At 48.6% G+C, this 18,302-nt stretch overlaps 1 protein-coding gene across 1 annotated transcript in view; it reads left to right on the top strand.

Moving 5' to 3' along the window:
- The window catches only part of dhx34 (DEAH (Asp-Glu-Ala-His) box polypeptide 34), a 54,899-nt gene that overhangs the window by 10,969 nt on the left and 25,628 nt on the right, over nucleotides 1-18,302 (top strand). The window contains 5 exon segments of the mRNA XM_073028630.1: nucleotides 4,333-4,435; nucleotides 9,904-10,121; nucleotides 11,085-11,259; nucleotides 13,128-13,315; nucleotides 13,909-14,010. Of these exon segments, the coding sequence (XP_072884731.1) occupies nucleotides 4,333-4,435; nucleotides 9,904-10,121; nucleotides 11,085-11,259; nucleotides 13,128-13,315; nucleotides 13,909-14,010 (786 nt within the window).

Below are 18,302 nucleotides of genomic sequence, written 5' to 3' on the forward strand. Positions count from 1 at the left end.
TAGACTAAGTAAAACAAAATTAAAACTACACTCGACTATGTGAGACAACACAAGGCTACACTAGACTACGTAAAACAAAATAAAAACTACACTCGACTATGTGAGACAGCACAAGGCTACACTAGACTACGTAAAACAACATAAAAACTACACTCGACTATGTGAGACAGCACAAGGCTACACTAGACTACGTAAAATAACATAAAAACTACACTCAACTATGAGACAACACAAGGCTACACTAGACTACGTAAAACAATATAAAAACTACACTCGACTATGTGAGACAGCACAAGGCTACACTAGACTACGTAAAACAAAATAAAAACTACACTCGACTATGTGAGACAGCACAAGGCTACACTAGACTACGTAAAATAACATAAAAACTGCACTAGGCTATGTGAGACAGCAGAAGGCTACACTAGACTACGTAAAATAACATAAAAACTACACTCGACTATGTGAGACAGCACAAGGCTACACTAGACTACGTAAAATAACATAAAAACTGCACTAGGCTATGTGAGACAGCACAAGGCTACACTAGACTACGTAAAATAACATAAAAACTACACTTGACTATGTGAGACAACACAAGGCTACACTAGACTACGTAAAATAACATAAAAACTGCACTAGGCTATGTGAGACAGCACAAGGCTACACTAGACTACGTAAAATAACATAAAAACTACACTCGACTATGTGAGACAACACAAGGCTACACTAGACTACGTAAAATAACATAAAAACTACACTCGACTATGTGAGACAGCACAAGGCTACACTAGACTACGTAAAATAACATAAAAACTGCACTAGGCTATGTGAGACAGCACAAGGCTACACTAGACTACGTAAAATAACATAAAAACTACACTCAACTATGAGACAACACAAGGCTACACTAGACTACGTAAAACAATATAAAAACTACACTCGACTATGTGAGACAGCACAAGGCTACACTAGACTACGTAAAACATAAAAACTACACTCGACTATGTGAGACAACACAAGGCTACACTAGACTACGTAAAACAAAATAAAAACTACACTCGACTATGTGAGACAACACAAGGCTACACTAGACTAAGTAAAACAAAATAAAAACTACACTCGACTATGTGAGACAGCACAAGGCTACACTAGACTACGTAAAACAAAATAAAAACTACACTCGACTATGTGAGACAGCACAAGGCTACACTAGACTACGTAAAATAACATAAAAACTACACTCGACTATGTGAGACAGCACAAGGCTACACTAGACTACGTAAAACAACATAAAAACTACACTCAACTATGTGAGACAACACAAGGCTACACTAGACTACGTAAAACAAAATAAAAACTACACTCGACTATGTGAGACAGCACAAGGCTACACTAGACTACGTAAAATAACATAAAAACTGCACTAGGCTATGTGAGACAGCAGAAGGCTACACTAGACTACGTAAAATAACATAAAAACTACACTCGACTATGTGAGACAGCACAAGGCTACACTAGACTACGTAAAATAACATAAAAACTGCACTAGGCTATGTGAGACAGCACAAGGCTACACTAGACTACGTAAAATAACATAAAAACTACACTCGACTATGTGAGACAACACAAGGCTACACTAGACTACGTAAAATAACATAAAAACTGCACTAGGCTATGTGAGACAGCACAAGGCTACACTAGACTACGTAAAATAACATAAAAACTACACTCGACTATGTGAGACAACACAAGGCTACACTAGACTACGTAAAATAACATAAAAACTACACTCGACTATGTGAGACAGCACAAGGCTACACTAGACTACGTAAAATAACATAAAAACTGCACTAGGCTATGTGAGACAGCACAAGGCTACACTAGACTACGTAAAATAACATAAAAACTACACTCAACTATGAGACAACACAAGGCTACACTAGACTACGTAAAACAAAATAAAAACTACACTCGACTATGTGAGACAGCACAAGGCTACACTAGACTACGTAAAACAAAATAAAAACTACACTCGACTATGTGAGACAACACAAGGCTACACTAGACTAAGTAAAACAAAATAAAAACTACACTCGACTATGTGAGACAGCACAAGGCTACACTAGACTACGTAAAACAAAATAAAAACTACACTCGACTATGTGAGACAGCACAAGGCTACACTAGACTACGTAAAACAACATAAAAACTACACTCGACTATGTGAGACAGCACAAGGCTACACTAGACTACGTAAAACAACACAAAAACTACACTCGACTATGTGAGACAGCACAAGGCTACACTAGACTACGTAAAATAACATAAAAACTACACTCGACTGTGAGACAGCACAAGGCTACACTAGACTACGTAAAATAACATAAAAACTACACTCGACTATGTGAGACAGCACAAGGCTGCACTAGACTACGTAAAACAAAATAAAAACTACAATCGACTATGTGAGACAACACAAGGCTACACTAGACTACGTAAAACATAAAAACTACACTCGACTATGTGAGACAACACAAGGCTACACTAGACTACGTAAAACAAAATAAAAACTACACTCGACTATGTGAGACAGCACAAGGCTACACTAGACTAAGTAAAACAAAATTAAAACTACACTCGACTATGTGAGACAACACAAGGCTACACTAGACTACGTAAAACAAAATAAAAACTACACTCGACTATGTGAGACAGCACAAGGCTACACTAGACTACGTAAAACAACATAAAAACTACACTCGACTATGTGAGACAGCACAAGGCTACACTAGACTACGTAAAATAACATAAAAACTACACTCGACTATGTGAGACAGCACAAGGCTACACTAGACTATGTAAAATAACAAAAACTACACTCGACTATGTGAGACAGCACAAGGCTACACTAGACTACGTTAAACAAAATAAAAACCACACTCGACTATGTGAGACAGCACAAGGCTACACTAGACTACGTAAAACAACATAAAAATTACACTCGACTTTGTGAGACAACACAAGGCTACACTAGACTACGTAAAACAAAATAAAAACCACACTCGACTATGTGAGACAGCACAAGGCTACACTAGACTACGTAAAACAACATAAAAACTACACTCGACTTTGTGAGACAACACAAGGCTACACTAGACTACGTAAAACAAAATAAAAACTACACTCGACTATGTGAGACAACACAAGGCTACACTAGACTACGTAAAACAACATAAAAACTACACTCGACTTTGTGAGACAACACAAGGCTACACTAGACTACGTAAAACAACATAAAAACTACACTCGACTATGTGAGACAGCACAAGGCTACACTAGACTACGTAAAAGAACATAAAAACTACACTCGACTATGTGAGACAACACAAGGCTACACTAGACTACATAAAACAAAATAAAAACTACACTCGACTATGTGAGACAACACAAGGCTACACTAGACTATGTAAAACAACATAAAAACTACACTGGACTATGAGACAACACAAGGCTACACTAGACTACGTAAAATAAAATAAAAACTACACTCGACTATGTGAGACAGCACAAGGCTACACTAGACTATGTAAAACAACATAAAAACTGCACTAGACTACAGACCTGCACAGGACTACATAAAGTGCACAAAACAGTGCAGGGCAGTATGATAATGAATAAACAAGACAACAGGCACAGTAGAGGACAAATTACAATGTAATAATAATTGATGTAGACATCAGTCTGGACTCTGGGTATTGAGGAGTCTGATAGCTTGGGGGAAGAAACTGTTACATAATCTGGTCGTGAGAGCCTGAATGCTTCGGTGCCTTTTCCCAGACGGCAGGAGGGAGAAGAGTTTTTTATGAGTGGTGCGTGGGGTCCTTCATAACGCTGTTTGCTTTGTGGATGCAGCGTGTAGTGTAAATGTCCGTGATGGTGGGAAGAGAGACCACGATGATCTTCTCAGCTGACCTCACTATCCGCTGCAGGGTCTTGCGATCCGAGACGGTGCAATTTCCGAACCAGGCAGCGATGCTCTGTCCTTGAGCGACCAATCTGTGGGAGAGCTCTCTACGCTTTGTAGTGGTGCCTTCATGGTGAAGCGTTCCCTTGTCTGTGCTGGTGCCCAGGGAGTGCTTGGGTCATCGGGCTTGAGAATTGGAAATGGGGGAAGGGTGCGTGGCTGACCGGGGTGTTGGCGGCTAAGCTGTGTGTTTACTGAGAGGTCAGAAAGCCTGGAGTTGTTGGGACCCGGCTGTGGGAGCCCCTTGCCTTCTGGAACCTTCCCCAGCCTCCTGTAACGTCCATGTGCTGCCCGTTTCCCGGCAGGTCTTTGACGTCGCACCGGCGGGCGTCCGAAAATGCATCGTGGCCACCAACATTGCCGAGACATCTGTTACAATCGACGGCGTGCGATTTGTCATCGACTCTGGTGAGTGTGAGGCTGTCTGTCCAGAAACAGCCGTTAGTCACTCGGCTGATCCTCGTCCGGCACGCCTCACCCCTCCCGCTCCTCTCCCCACCCCCCCAGCCCCAGTCCTCACAACCCAGGCTGGCAAAGTAAAATTTATTATACACGTCCCCACATACAACCCTGAGATTCTTTATCTGTGGGCTTACTTTGCAAATCTATGGAACGGTATCTGTGAACAATGGACAACAAAGTGTGCAAAAGCAACTGTAAATAAATAGCAATTAGATATAAACAGCAAAAGAGATAAATATAATGTTTGATGGGCATGCAATAACAAGGTAGAAGAATCCTTAAGAGGGTGTATTTACCCCTTTTGTTTAAGAGGCTGATGGTTGAGGGTGGTAACTGTTATTGAACCTGGTGGTGTGAGTTCTGAGGCTCCTGGTGGCAGCAGTGAGAGGAGAGACTGGCCTGGGTGGTGAGGGTCTCTGATGATGGAGGAGAGCCTGGCCTGGGTGGTGAGGGTCTCTGATGACGGAGGAGAGCCTGGCCTGGGTGGTGAGGGTCTCTGATGACGGAGGAGAGCCTGGCCTGGGTGGTGAGGGTCTCTGATGACGGAGGAGAGCCTGGCCTGGGTGGTGAGGGTCTCTGATGACGGAGGAGAGCCTGGCCTGGGTGGTGAGGGTCTCTGATGACGGAGGAGAGCCTGGCCTGGGTGGTGAGGGTCTCTGATGACGGAGGAGAGCCTGGCCTGGGTGGTGAGGGTCTCTGATGACGGAGGAGAGCCTGGCCTGGGTGGTGAGGGTCTCTGATGACGGAGGAGAGCCTGGCCTGGGTGGTGAGGGTCTCTGATGACGGAGGAGAGCCTGGCCTGGGTGGTGAGGGTCTCTGATGATGGAGGAGAGCCTGGCCTGGGTGGTGAGGGTCTCTGATGATGGAGGAGAGCCTGGCCTGGGTGGTGGGGGTCTCTGATGATGGAGGAGAGCCTGGCCTGGGTGGTGGGATCTCTGATGACGGAGGAGAGCCTGGCCTGGGTGGTGAGGGTCTCTGATGATGGAGGAGAGCCTGGCCTGGGTGGTGGGATCTCTGATGACGGAGGAGAGCCTGGCCTGGGTGGTGAGGGTCTCTGATGATGGAGGAGAGCCTGGCCTGGGTGGTGGGGGTCTCTGATGATGGAGGAGAGCCTGGCCTGGGTGGTGAGGGTCTCTGATGATGGAGGAGAGCCTGGCCTGGGTGGTGAGGGTCTCTGATGATGGAGGAGAGCCTGGCCTGGGTGGTGAGGGTCTCTGATGATGGAGGAGAGCCTGGCCTGGGTGGTGAGGGTCTCTGATGATGGAGGAGAGCCTGGCCTGGGTGGTGACGATCTCTGATGACGGATGCTGCTTTCCTATGGCATGGAGATGTGCTGAATGGTTGGGAGGTTTTTATCCATGACGGACTGGTCCAAATCCACTACCTTTTGTAGGCTCTTCCATTCAAAGGCATTGGTGTTCCTGAACCAGGCCGTAATGCAGCCAATCGGCACACTTCCCACCACACATCTACAGATGTTTGCCAAAGCTTTTGTTGACACGCCGAATCTCCCCAAGTAGAGCGCTTTCTTCGCAGTTATGATAGGTCCAGGACATCGTGTCACCCAGGAATTTAAAATGACTGACCTTCTCCACCTCAGGTCCTAGAGATGATAGAGCACTTTCTTCGCAGTTATATTTATATGATAGGTCCAGGACGAGGAATTTAAAGTTACTGACCTTCTCCACCTCAGATCCTCCGATGAGGACCGGCTCATGGACCTCCTGAAGTCTACAATCAGTTCCTTGGTCTTATTGACACTGAGTGAGAGATTGTTGTTATTACACCACTCAGACAAGTTTTCAGTCTCCCTCCTCGATGCTGATTCATCACCGTCTTTGATACAGCCCATACCAGCAGACTGGTCTATGGTGTTACTGAGCCTCACAGTCACAGGTGTAAAGCGGGTAGAGCAGGGGGCTGAGCACACATCCCTGCACTGCTCCTGTGCCGATGGAAATTGTGGAGATGCCTTTGCCGATCCGAACTGACTGGGGTCTACAAGTGAGGAAATCCAGGATCCAATTGCACAAGGGAGTATCGAAGCCCCGGTCTTGGAGTTTACTGATGAGTTCGGAGGGGGATGATGTGTTAAATGCCGAGCTGTGCTCGATAAAGGGCATCCTGATGTTTGCATCTTTGTATCCAGATGTTCCAGAGTTGTGTGAAGAGATGGCAACAGATCCACAGCAGATGCTTCAATAGGCGAACTGGGGCAGATCTGGTGACTTGGTTATTGTCCCTTCACTATTTGCTTTTGTGCTGCAGTTAGTACTCGTCGCTCATTACTCCGCAAACCACTCACTCTGTGGAGGATCTACTTGCAGAGGAAGGTCCGGGCTTTCTCATCGGGAGATTGCGATCGCCAGTGACGGCTCTCCCTCACAGGCCATCAACAGTGGCTCACCTTGGGCACGAGTCTGCACCCCACGGCTCAGCTCGCCCTCCAGCCACAGCTGTGTGGCTGGGCCCAGCTCAGACGCCGACTATCAAACTGCTGCTGTTGGCAGAATCTCAGCTGACAGGAGTGGAAGTAGATGGGCTGGTTGGGTGGTGTCATCGCCAGCGAGACTAAGGAACTGATTTCGGAAGAGGAAGTCCAGGGAACACACGTTACAAATGCAGCAGCAATGAATATGAAACTGAGACAGGGTTTAAAACAAACCTCGAGATTTATTAACCTCTGCTCAAACTTAGAAAAGTAAACAAAAGACGAACTTCACCGGAAGTTAACAGTTAGGTGGCACAAACATTCAAACTTAGAAGCTGTTCTTAACTAGTTCTCATCCAAGCACAGACTTAAAGTGATAAATTCAGAAGTCCATGTGATCCATACAGTCAGTAAGGAGAGACTTCCCCGAAACAAACGATTCCTTCGAAGTATTGATGATCTGCCGATCCCACGGCCGGGAGATCAGTTTGCGGTGTTTCTGAAACAGCTTCTTCTGCCCACCTCCCACACCGTCAGATTTCTGAACAGTCCGTGAGCCCATGAACACCACCTCAGTACAGTCGGCCCTCCTTATCCGCGGGGGATTGGTTCCTGGATCCCCCCGCAATACCAAAATTCGCGGATGCTCAAGTCCCTTATTTAACCTGGCTCAGTGCAGTAGTCTTTAGGACTCAGCGGAACCCCGGACTTTGTTTAACGTGTCTCAGTGTGGTGGACATTAGGACCCAGCGGCGCAGCTCTGAATCCGCAGTGTTTCTGTTCACGAAAATAATCACGATCACGATTGAAAATAAGATGGAAGTAATAAAGTGATCGGAAAGAGGTGAAATGCCATTGGTCATTGGAAAAGCGTTAGGCTACTGTCAGTCAATGATCGGAACAATTTTAATGGAGAACGTGAAAGGCCCTGCTCCGATGAAAGCTACAATTATTACTAAGCAACACAGTGGTTAAATTATTGAAAAACATATGTTTCTTAAGTGTTTTATGCGCATAGAAAGGTAAAATATGTACTATATACTAAGAAAAACGTTTGACTAACTGACGCTAAATAATACCGGATGTACCTGTTCCGACTTCAAATCCAACTTAAAGACGGACTCAGGAATGGAAATCATTCATAACCCGGGGACTGCCTGTACTTTTAAGTCATTTCTAGATGACTTATAATACCTAATACAGTGTAAATGCTATGTAAATAGTTGCTATACTGTATTGTTTAGGGAATAATGACAAGAAAAAATAGTCCGTACATGCTCAAACAACGAGTGCTGGAGAGAGAACTTCCGGGTTTTCCCGATCCGCGGTTGGTCGAATCCGTGCATACAGAATCCGCGGATAAGGAGGCCGACTGTATTCCATTTTCTCCACACTACATTCTGCGGGACGCAAGTGTAGAAATTGCTGGAGCCCTAGCAGAGAGAGATGTAGAAACATAGAAAGCCTACAGCACAATACAGGTGCTTTGGCCCACAAAGCTGTGCCACATGTGCCCTTACCTTAGAAATTACCTGGGGTTACCCATAGCCCTCTATTTTTTTAAAAAACATTTTTTTATTAGCTTTTCAAAACATTTTACAAATTAAAAACCCCAAATCCCAATGAGGAGCATTAATACAGTGCAAAATTAAGCGTACAATAACAATATGCTACAAAGGAAGAGAATTTAACAAAAAAGCACCTAAATTAAAGACAGGTAAGCTTAGTGTCCTCCCCAAGCCCCAAAACACAAGATAAAAAACAACAACAACTCCAGACCGACCACAACACAGTATAAAGAGTATAGGTCAGGACAGTCAAACTCCCAGACTGTGAATACACTTAGCAGCAGAGGATAATAATGCCTACTACCAGAAAAATAGCCCTCTATTTTAATGAGCTCCACGTACCTGTCCAGGAGTCTCTTAAAACACCCTATTGTATCGGCCTCCACCACTGTTGCCGGCAGCCCATTCCACACACTCACCACTCTTTGAGTAAAACAACAACAACAAACAATTTACCCCTGACATCTCCTCTGTACCTGCTTCCAAGCACCTTAAAACTGTGCCCTCTCGGGTTAACCTTTTCAGCCCTGGGGAAATAGCCTGTTGAGATATTTAAATCATCCTTAACGACAGGAGAGGCAGCAGAAGATCGGACGCTAGCCAGTGTTGTTCCACTGTTTTTAAAACAAAGGCTCTAAAAATAAGCTCGGAAATGATAGGCCGGTGAACTTGACGTTAGTAGTTGGAAAGCTAATGGAAGGTATTCTAAGGGACTGGATATATAGATATTTAGATAGACGTGGACAGATTAATGATAGTCAGCATGGCTTCTTGCTTGGTGGGTCATGTCAGACCAATCTTGTACAGTGTTTTCAGGAAGTTACCAGGAATGTTGATGAAGGCAAGGCAGTGGATGTTGTCTGCATGGACCCACCATGGGAGGTTGGTCAAGAAGGTTCAGTATAATTGCAGATTGAATTGGTTGGGACTTTATTCCTTGGGATGTAGAAGATTGAGAGGAGACTTGATAGAGGTATACAAGATTACGAGGGGTATAGATAGAGTAAATGCAAGCAGGCTTTCTCCACTGAGGTTAGGTGAGACTATAACTGGAGGTCATGGGTGGAAGGTGAAAAGTTTGAGGGGAAACTTCTTCACTCGGCATTGTGAGAGTGTGGGACGAGCTGCCGGCACAAGTGGTGCACGCGAGCGCGATTTCAATGTTTAAGTGAAGTTTGGAGAGGTACGTGGGTGGTTGGGATATTGAGGGCTCTGGTCCAGGTGATGGTAGTTTAAATGGCTCGGAACAGGCTAGATGGGCAGAATGGCCTTTTTCTACGCTGTACTTTTCCGTGACTCTGCAACTCTTTGTTTTTTGTAATTACAGATGTTTATGTCTTGTACATTCCCCCCCCCCACCCCCCCACTGCCCGAGTCTGTGACTGTGTGTATTCAACCCGATCTCTGTGTTCCAGGGAAAGTCAAGGAGATGAGTTTCGACCCAAAGGCCAAGATGCACCGCCTTCAGGAGTTCTGGATCAGCAGAGCCAGTGCAGAGCAGCGTGCTGGCAGGGCGGGGCGGACGGGGCCGGGCGTGTGTTACCGGCTCTACGCCGAGTCAGACTACCAGGCCTTCGCCCCCTACCCCGTCCCCGAGATGCAGCGGGTAGCGCTCGATGCTCTGGTCCTGCAGGTGAGGGATGTCACAGGTCGTCAGGCCCCTCGTATACCCCCGCGGGTGGCCAAACACGTCCCTGGCACTGCGGAGCTGGGTCATCGTGGGATCTGCTCATGTAGGGTGCATTCCTACCCCTCGCTCCCACCCACGGGCTCTTCTTACCCCTTGCTCCCACCCACGGGCCCTTCTTACCTCTCGCTCCCACCCACGGGCCCCTCTGGTTTCAATATCTAACGTTAATTATAGGAAAGATGTCAACAAAATACAGAGGAGATTTACTAGAATGTTACCTGGGTTTCAGCACCTAAGTTACAGAGAAAGGTTGAACAAGTTAGATCTTTATCCTTTGGAGTGTAGAAGGTTGAGGGGGGACTTGATAGAGGTATTTAAAATTATGAGGGGGATAGATAGAGTTGATGTGGATAGGCTTTTTCCATTGAGAGTAGGGGAGATTCAAACAAGAGGATGTGAGTTGAGAGTTAAGGGGCAAAAGTTTAGGGGTAACATGAGGGGGAACTTCTTTACTCAGAGAGTGGTAGCTGCATGGAACGAGCTTTCAGTAGAAGTGGTAGAGGCAGGTTCGATATTGTTATTTAAAGTAAAATTGGATAGGTATATGGACAGGAAAGGAATGGAGGGCTATGGGCTGAGTGCGGGTCAGTGGGACTAGGTGAGAGTAAGTGTTCGGCACGGACTAGAAGGGAGGAGTTGGCCTGTTTCCGTGCTGCAATTGTTATATGGTTAACAGATTTAATTTAATCCAGCAGCCAGTGCTGGTGAGTTCAGGCACAAGTCAAATGTCCCATCCAATGTGTAGAAATCACTGCACCAATCCTCAGTCAATGCAGTGTTTCATTCTCAGTGCCCTCGTGCCCCCTTGCCACTCCCATCCTGCAGATAGGGAAGAGGGTGGGCTGTTTCTGTAGATTAATTTGTCCACTCTGTCTCCACCCCCCCCCACCCCCCCACCCGGGACAGATGAAGAGCATGGAGCTCGGGGACCCGCGCACCTTTCCGTTCATCGAACCGCCTCCGCTGGCCAGCGTGGAGACGGCCATCAGCTATCTACAGCAGCAGGGCGCACTGGACAGCGCGGAGAACCTCACGACCGTCGGGAGACTCCTGGCGCATCTACCGGTGGACGTGGTCATTGGTAAAGCATCAGTCCGTTCTCTCCAAAGGCCGTGGTTCCCCGGAGGTGACCGGGCACGTTGATAGGGTGGTGGAGAAGGCTTGTTTTTCCAAGTTGGGACATCCCGTTACAGCCTTACAAAGCAGTGGTTGGGCCACTAGGGAGGAGTGTGTGTATTTCGAGTCGCCGCACTTTAGGACAGATGTGATTGTGCAGGATCAAACGCAGCACGGATGCACGTCGCTAGGACCAACCAGGGTAGCTCTTACACACTGAGGAGTGCAGCAGAACAAAGGGGTCTGGGACTACATTCATTGAAACAACACATACAAAATGCTGGCCGGGCCAGGCAGCATCTGTGGAAAAGAGTAAACAGTCAATGTTTTGGGCTGAGACTCTTCATCAGGACTGGAGAAAAAAGCTGAGGAGTCGGAGTTAGAGGGTGGGGAATGGGGAGGTTAAAGGTGAAACCAGGGGGAGGGGTGAGGCCCCCGTTTCTTTCTACCACGGCCTCCTGTCCTTTTTCATAAAACCAGAAGACATAGGAGCAGAATTAGGCCATTGGCTCATCAAGTCTGCTCCTCCATTCGATCATGGCTGATTATCATCTCTCTCATCCGTATTCTCCGGCTTTTTCCCGATAATCTTTGACACCCTGACTAAACAAAACCTCCGCCTTAAACTTACCCAATGACTCGGTGTCCACAGCTGCCTGTGGCAAGATTCGCCACTCTCTGGCTAAAGAAATTCCACCCATCAGATTCCCCATTCTCCAGCCCTGCATCTCTTTCACCAATTAACTTCCCAGCTCTTCCTCACCCCTCTCGGTTTCACCGATCAACTTGTGTTTCTTCCTTTCCTCCCCCTCCCACCTTCTAATTTGACTCATCTATTTTTTTCTCCAGTCCTGCTGAAGGATCTCGGTCTGAAACATCGACTGTCCCCTTTTCCATAGATGCTACCTGGCCTGCTGAGTTCCTCCAGCATTTTGTGTGTGTTGCTTGGATTTCCAGCATCTGCAGATTTCTTTTGGCCATAATTCGTTGAAACTGGCATCACGTAGATACTGTAGGATCCTAAAGAAAGCTTTTGGCACGTTGGCCTTTGTAAATCGAAGTATTGAGTACAGGAGTTGGGATGTTATGTTGAAGTTGTATAAGACATTGGTGAGGCCTACATTTGTGTATCGTGTGCAGTTTTGGTCACCTACCTCCAGAAGTAAATGAGGTTGAAAGAGTTCAGAGAAAATTTACAAAGATGTTACTGAGACTGGAGTTGCTGAGTTATAAGGAAAGATTGAATAGGTTAGGACTTTATTCCTTGGAATGTAGAAGATTGAGAGCAGATTTGACAGAGGTATGAAACATTATGAAGAGCATAAATAGGGTAAATGCAGGCAGGTTTTTTCCACTGAGGTTGGGCGGGACCGCAACTAGAGGGTGAAAGGTGAAAAGTTTAAGGGGGATTGGAGGGAAATCTCTTCACTCTGGCGAGAGTGTGAAACAGGATTCCAGTGCAAGTGGTGGATGCGAGCTTGGTTTCAATGTTTAAGAGAAGTTTGGATAGGTACATGGATGGGAGGGGCATGGAGGGCGATGGGAGTAGGCAGTTTAAATGGTTCAGAATTGACTAGATGGGCCCAAGGGCCTGCTTCTGTGCTGTGACCAGGGTGCTGTCTTCACTGGAACACAGGCTGGTCTTGTTTTCCCAGCAGGGAAGAGGGTGAGGAGTGACCCGAGAGGTATATGAAATCCTGGGAAGTAGGTGGAGTGCCCCTTGATCGGGCCCTGCATCCCACGGACTGCCCTCCCTCTGTGGAGTCTTCCAGGGGTGGGGGGGGAATGGGTAGATGGTACTCTCACCCACTCTTACCCTCTCTCCCCACCCAGGGAAGATACTGATCCTGGGCAGCACCTTTGACCTGCTGGAGCCAGTCCTGACCCTGGCCGCGGCCCTGAGCGTCCAGTCCCCGTTCGTCAGGCAGGCGAGTCCCGACTGTGCGACCGCCCGTAAACCACTGGAGAGTGACCAGGGGGACCCCTTCACCCTGCTCAACATCTTTGAAGAGTGGCTGCAGGTAAGGCTCCTGGTGTGGAGTCTGTAGTGTGTGTGTGTGTGTGTGTGTGTGTGTGTGTGTGTGTGTGAGGGGGTTTGGTGAGTCCTGAAATCTCTACCGTGTGTTTAAAATGTGTTTACCGTCCACTGAGGGTGGGGAGATGGGGGTGAAGCTGCTAGTGTTGCTGGGGATGGTGCAGGTGAAGTCAGTGAGGGAGCTGTGGGAGGGACCGCCACACTGGGGGGGGGGGGGGTGCGGTGAGATGGGGCTACAGTTGTGTGTACCCTCTCTTGAGTGTTGGCGCGTGGCCTAGTGGATAAGGCATCGGCCTAGTGATCTGAAGGTCACTGGTTCGAGCCTCAGCTGAGGCAGCGTGTTGTGTCCTTGAGCAAGGCACAACAGCACATTGCTCTGCGGCGACACCGGTGCCAAGCTGCTTGGGTCCTAGTGCCCTTCCCTTGGACAACATCGGTGGCGTGGAGAGGGGAAGGCCTACAGCTTGGGCAGCTGCCGGTCTCCCATACAACCCTGCCCAGGCCTGGAAACCTTCCAAGGCGCAAATCTATGGTCTCACGAGACTAACGGATGCCTATTGACTCTCTCTGATGTCGCAGGTGAAGTCTTTGAGGGGCAGCAACAGTCGGAAATGGTGCCGGCGGAGGGGACTTCAGGAGCAGCGTCTGTACGAGATGGTGAACCTGAGGAAGCAGTTCAAGGTGACAGCTCTTTTCCTCTCCCTCTCTCCTTTCCCAAGAAATCTGCTGAAGGACTTGCTCACTTTGCCTCCCATCCTGTCAGTCTCCCCCCCAACTCCGGCCCTTGCTCCCCTCCGTCTGCAGAGGGTGGGCCCTCACCTCTTGCCTCACCAGGGAGACGTTTACCTTGGTCAGGCTCAGGAGCAGACCAGCGGTGGCCCCTCACCCCTCCACGACCTCCGCCACAGATCGGGGCAGAAGTGCAGCCAGAATTCGAGGAGCAGCCCCTCTAAATCCTAAGACAGGGTCTGTGACCTCCCATACTCTGTGTGGTCCAGAATTGTTAGCAGTCTGGGGTGGGGGCATGGCTCTGTGTCAGGTCTTCAATACCTATGGAATATTGAAATGACAGAGCGGACGTGGAGACGATGTTTCCTAGAGTAGCGGAGCCTAGGACCAGAGGGCCCAGCCTCAGAGTAGAAGGGCGTCCCTTTAGAGCAGTGATGAGGAGGGATTTCTTCAGTGAGAAGGGGCTTTGCCTCAGACAGTTGTGGAGGCCAAGTCACTGGGTGTATTTAAAGCAGAGGTTGATAGATTCTTCATTAGTCAGGGTGTCAAGGGTTACGGGGGGAAGGCTGGAGAATGGGGTCTAGAGGGAAAATATATCAGCCATGATGGAATGGTGGAGCAGATTTGATGGGCCGAATGGCTTATGGTTGGATAGGAAGAGGGGAGACTCTACCCCCCTCCCCTGTGGTAGAGGGACCACGTGAGGAGGTGGAGAGTGTGCAGGAGCACTCTGTCTGCTGGTGGAGTGAAACTGGGAGCAGCTCGGGATGTCGAGGAACAGACACCAGGGAGGGTTTTGGAGCAAGTGTCAGCTTGGGCAGGTGAGGACGGAGCTCTGCACTGTGGGAGTTGCTTCAGGACGGTAACAGTCCGATGCCCGTCACTGAGGCTGTTCCCCTTCTGGGAGAAGACGCGGCGGCCCGAAAGCCCTGATGTAGAGGTTTAAGGACAGCTTTTTCCCCACTAATATCAGACTGCTGGAACCATCTCTGGAAGGTTCAAAGATAAATTCTTTATCTAAGTATGTACAGTCGGCCCTCCTTATCCGCAGGGGATTGTTTCTGGGACCCCCTGTGGATACCAGAATTCGCAGATGCTCAAGTCCCTTATTTAACCTGTGTTAATGTGGTGGACCTTAGGACCCAGCGGAACCCCCAGACCTTATTTAACCTGTCTCAGTGTGGTGGTCTTTAGGACCCAGCACAGCTCTGAATCCGCAGTGTTTCTGTTCACGAAAATAATCACGATCACGATTGAAAATAAAGTGGAAGTAATAAAGCGATCGGAAAGAGGTGAAAGGCCATCGGTCATTGAAAAAGCGTTAGACTACAGTTGGTCAACGATCGGAACAATTTTAATGGAGCATGTGAAAGGCCCTGCCCCGATGAAAGCTACAATTATTACTAAGCAATGCAGTGGTTTAATTATTGAAATACATATGTTTCTTAAGTGTTTTATATGCATATAAAGGTAAAATATATACAATGTACTAAGACAAACGTTTGACTAACTGACGCTAAATTATACCGGATGTACCTGTTCCAACTTCAAATCCGACTTAAAGACGGACTCAGGAACGGAATTCCTTCATAACCCGGGGACTGCCTGTACTTTTAAATCATCTCTAGATTACCTATAATAACTAATACAGTGTAAATGCTACGTAAATAGTTGTTATACTGTATTGTTTAGGGAATAATGACAAGAAAAAATAGTCTGTACATGCTCAAACAACGAGTGCTGGAGAGAGAACTTCTGGGTTTTCCTGATCCGCGGTTGGTTGAATCCGCGGATAAGGAGGGCCGACTGTATACGGAATACAACTCTGAGATTCATCCTCCCACAGGCAGCCAGGAAACACAAAAACACCATGGAACCCGTTCAGCGAAAGATCACACAGCCAACACGTGGAAAAAAGCTAAATTTGCAAATGCAGAAAGCATGTGAACAACACACAGAATAGCAAAAACGTCAAAGCAGGAGCGTTCGGTTTAGTTCTGCTGTTAGCCCACTGCCAGGGGCCACTCTGAGCTGAAGCACCCCGGCCTGCATCGATCAAACTGCTCAAAACAGCAAAAAGACCTGCGACCAGATCCAGCATCACGAACCAAAATGAGTCCACAGCCTCAGTGATCATTCCTGGCAACATGGACCCCAAGACTGCCGCACTTTCCTTCGTCAGCACGAGGGGGAGGAAGACCGGTCAAACACAGGCAGATGATGCCGACCGCCCAGCCGTCATTAATCATCAACTTCAACCTCCATCAGACAGAGGCAATGGAGTTGATCGTGGGCTCACACCCTCGACACCTCAATCAGAGAGAGGCAATGGAGTCGATCGTGGGCTCACCCCCTTGACACCTCAATCAGAGAGAGGCAATGGAGTCGATCATGGGCTCACACCCTCGACACCTCAATCAGAGAGAGGCAATGGAGTCGATCATGGGCTCACACCCTCGACACCTCAATCGGAGAGAGGCAATGGAGTCGATCGTGGGCTCACACCCTCGACACCTCAATCAGAGAGAGGCAATGGAGTCGATCATGGGCTCACACCCTCGACACCTCAATCAGAGAGAGGCAATGGAGTCGATCGTGGGCTCACACCCTCGACACCTCAATCGGAGAGAGGCAATGGAGTCGATCATGGGCTCACACCCTCGACACCTCAATCGGAGAGAGGCAATGGAGTCGATTCTGGGCTCACCCCCTCGACACCTCAATCGGAGAGAGGCAATGGAGTCGATTCTGGGCTCACCCCCTCGACACCTCAATCGGAGAGAGGCAATGGAGTCGATCGTGGGCTCACCCCCTCGACACCTCAATCGGAGAGAGGCAACGGAGTCGATCGTGGGCTCACCCCCTCGACACCTCAATCGGAGAGAGGCAACGGAGTCGATCGTGGGCTCACCCCCTCGACACCTCAATCGGAGAGAGGCAACGGAGTCGATCGTGGGCTCACCCCCTCGACACGTCAATCGGAGAGAGGCAACGGAGTCGATCGTGGGCTCACCCCCTCGACACGTCAATCGGAGAGAGGCAACGGAGTCGATCGTGGGCTCACCCCCTCGACACGTCAATCGGAGAGAGGCAACGGAGTCGATCGTGGGCTCACCCCCTCGACACGTCAATCGGAGAGAGGCAACGGAGTCGATCGTGGGCTCACCCCCTCGACACGTCAATCGGAGAGAGGCAACGGAGTCGATCGTGGGCTCACCCCCTCGACACCTCAATCGGAGAGAGGCAACGAAGTCGATCGTGGGCTGACACCCTCGACACCTCAATCGGAGAGAGGCAACGGAGTCGATTGTGGGCTCACCCCCTCGACACCTCAATCGGAGAGAGGCAACGGAGTCGATCGTGGGCTCACCCCCTCGACACCTCAATCAGAGAGAGGCAACGGAGTCGATCGTGGGCTCACACCCTCGACACCTCAATCAGAGAGAGGCAATGGAGTCGATTATGGGCTCACATCCCTTCTCCAGGCTACCAGGCCCCCAGGTCCCACACACACCCGTTCCAAACCTCACCGAACAGTCTCAGAGACAGTAAAGCACCAGATTGCTCTATCAGCCCCAGAGCACAACATCAGAGTGTGAATCACAGGTTCCAGTGGCACGGAGCTTAGTACAAAACACACCGTCAGCGTGAATCACGGGTTCCAGTCGCACGGAGCTTCGTACAAAACACACCGTCAGCGTGAATCACGGGTTCCAGTCGCACGGAGCTTCGTACAAAACACACCGTCAGCGTGAATCACGGGTTCCAGTCGCACGGAACTTCGTACAAAACACACCGTCAGCGTGAATCACGGGTTCCGGTCGCACGGAGCTTCGTACAAAACACACCGTCCGTGTGAATCACGGGTTCCAGTCGCACGGAACTTCGTACAAAACACACCGTCAGTGTGAATCACGGGTTCCAGTCGCACGGAGCTTCGTACAAAACACACCGTCAGAGTGAATCACGGGTTCCAGTCGCACGGAGCTTCGTACAAAACACACCGTCAGCGTGAATCACGGGTTCCAGTCGCACGGAGCTTCGTACAAAACACACCGTCAGCGTGAATCACGGGTTCCAGTCGCACGGAGCTTCGTACAAAACACACCGTCAGCGTGAATCACGGGTTCCAGTCGCACGGAGCTTCCTACAAAACACACCGTCACTGTGAATCACGGGTTCCAGTCGCACGGAGCTTCGTACAAAACACACCGTCAGCGTGAATCACGGGTTCCAGTCGCACG

Source organism: Hemitrygon akajei, chromosome 24 (genome assembly GCF_048418815.1).
Source record: "Hemitrygon akajei chromosome 24, sHemAka1.3, whole genome shotgun sequence".
Lineage (NCBI taxonomy): Eukaryota > Metazoa > Chordata > Chondrichthyes > Myliobatiformes > Dasyatidae > Hemitrygon > Hemitrygon akajei.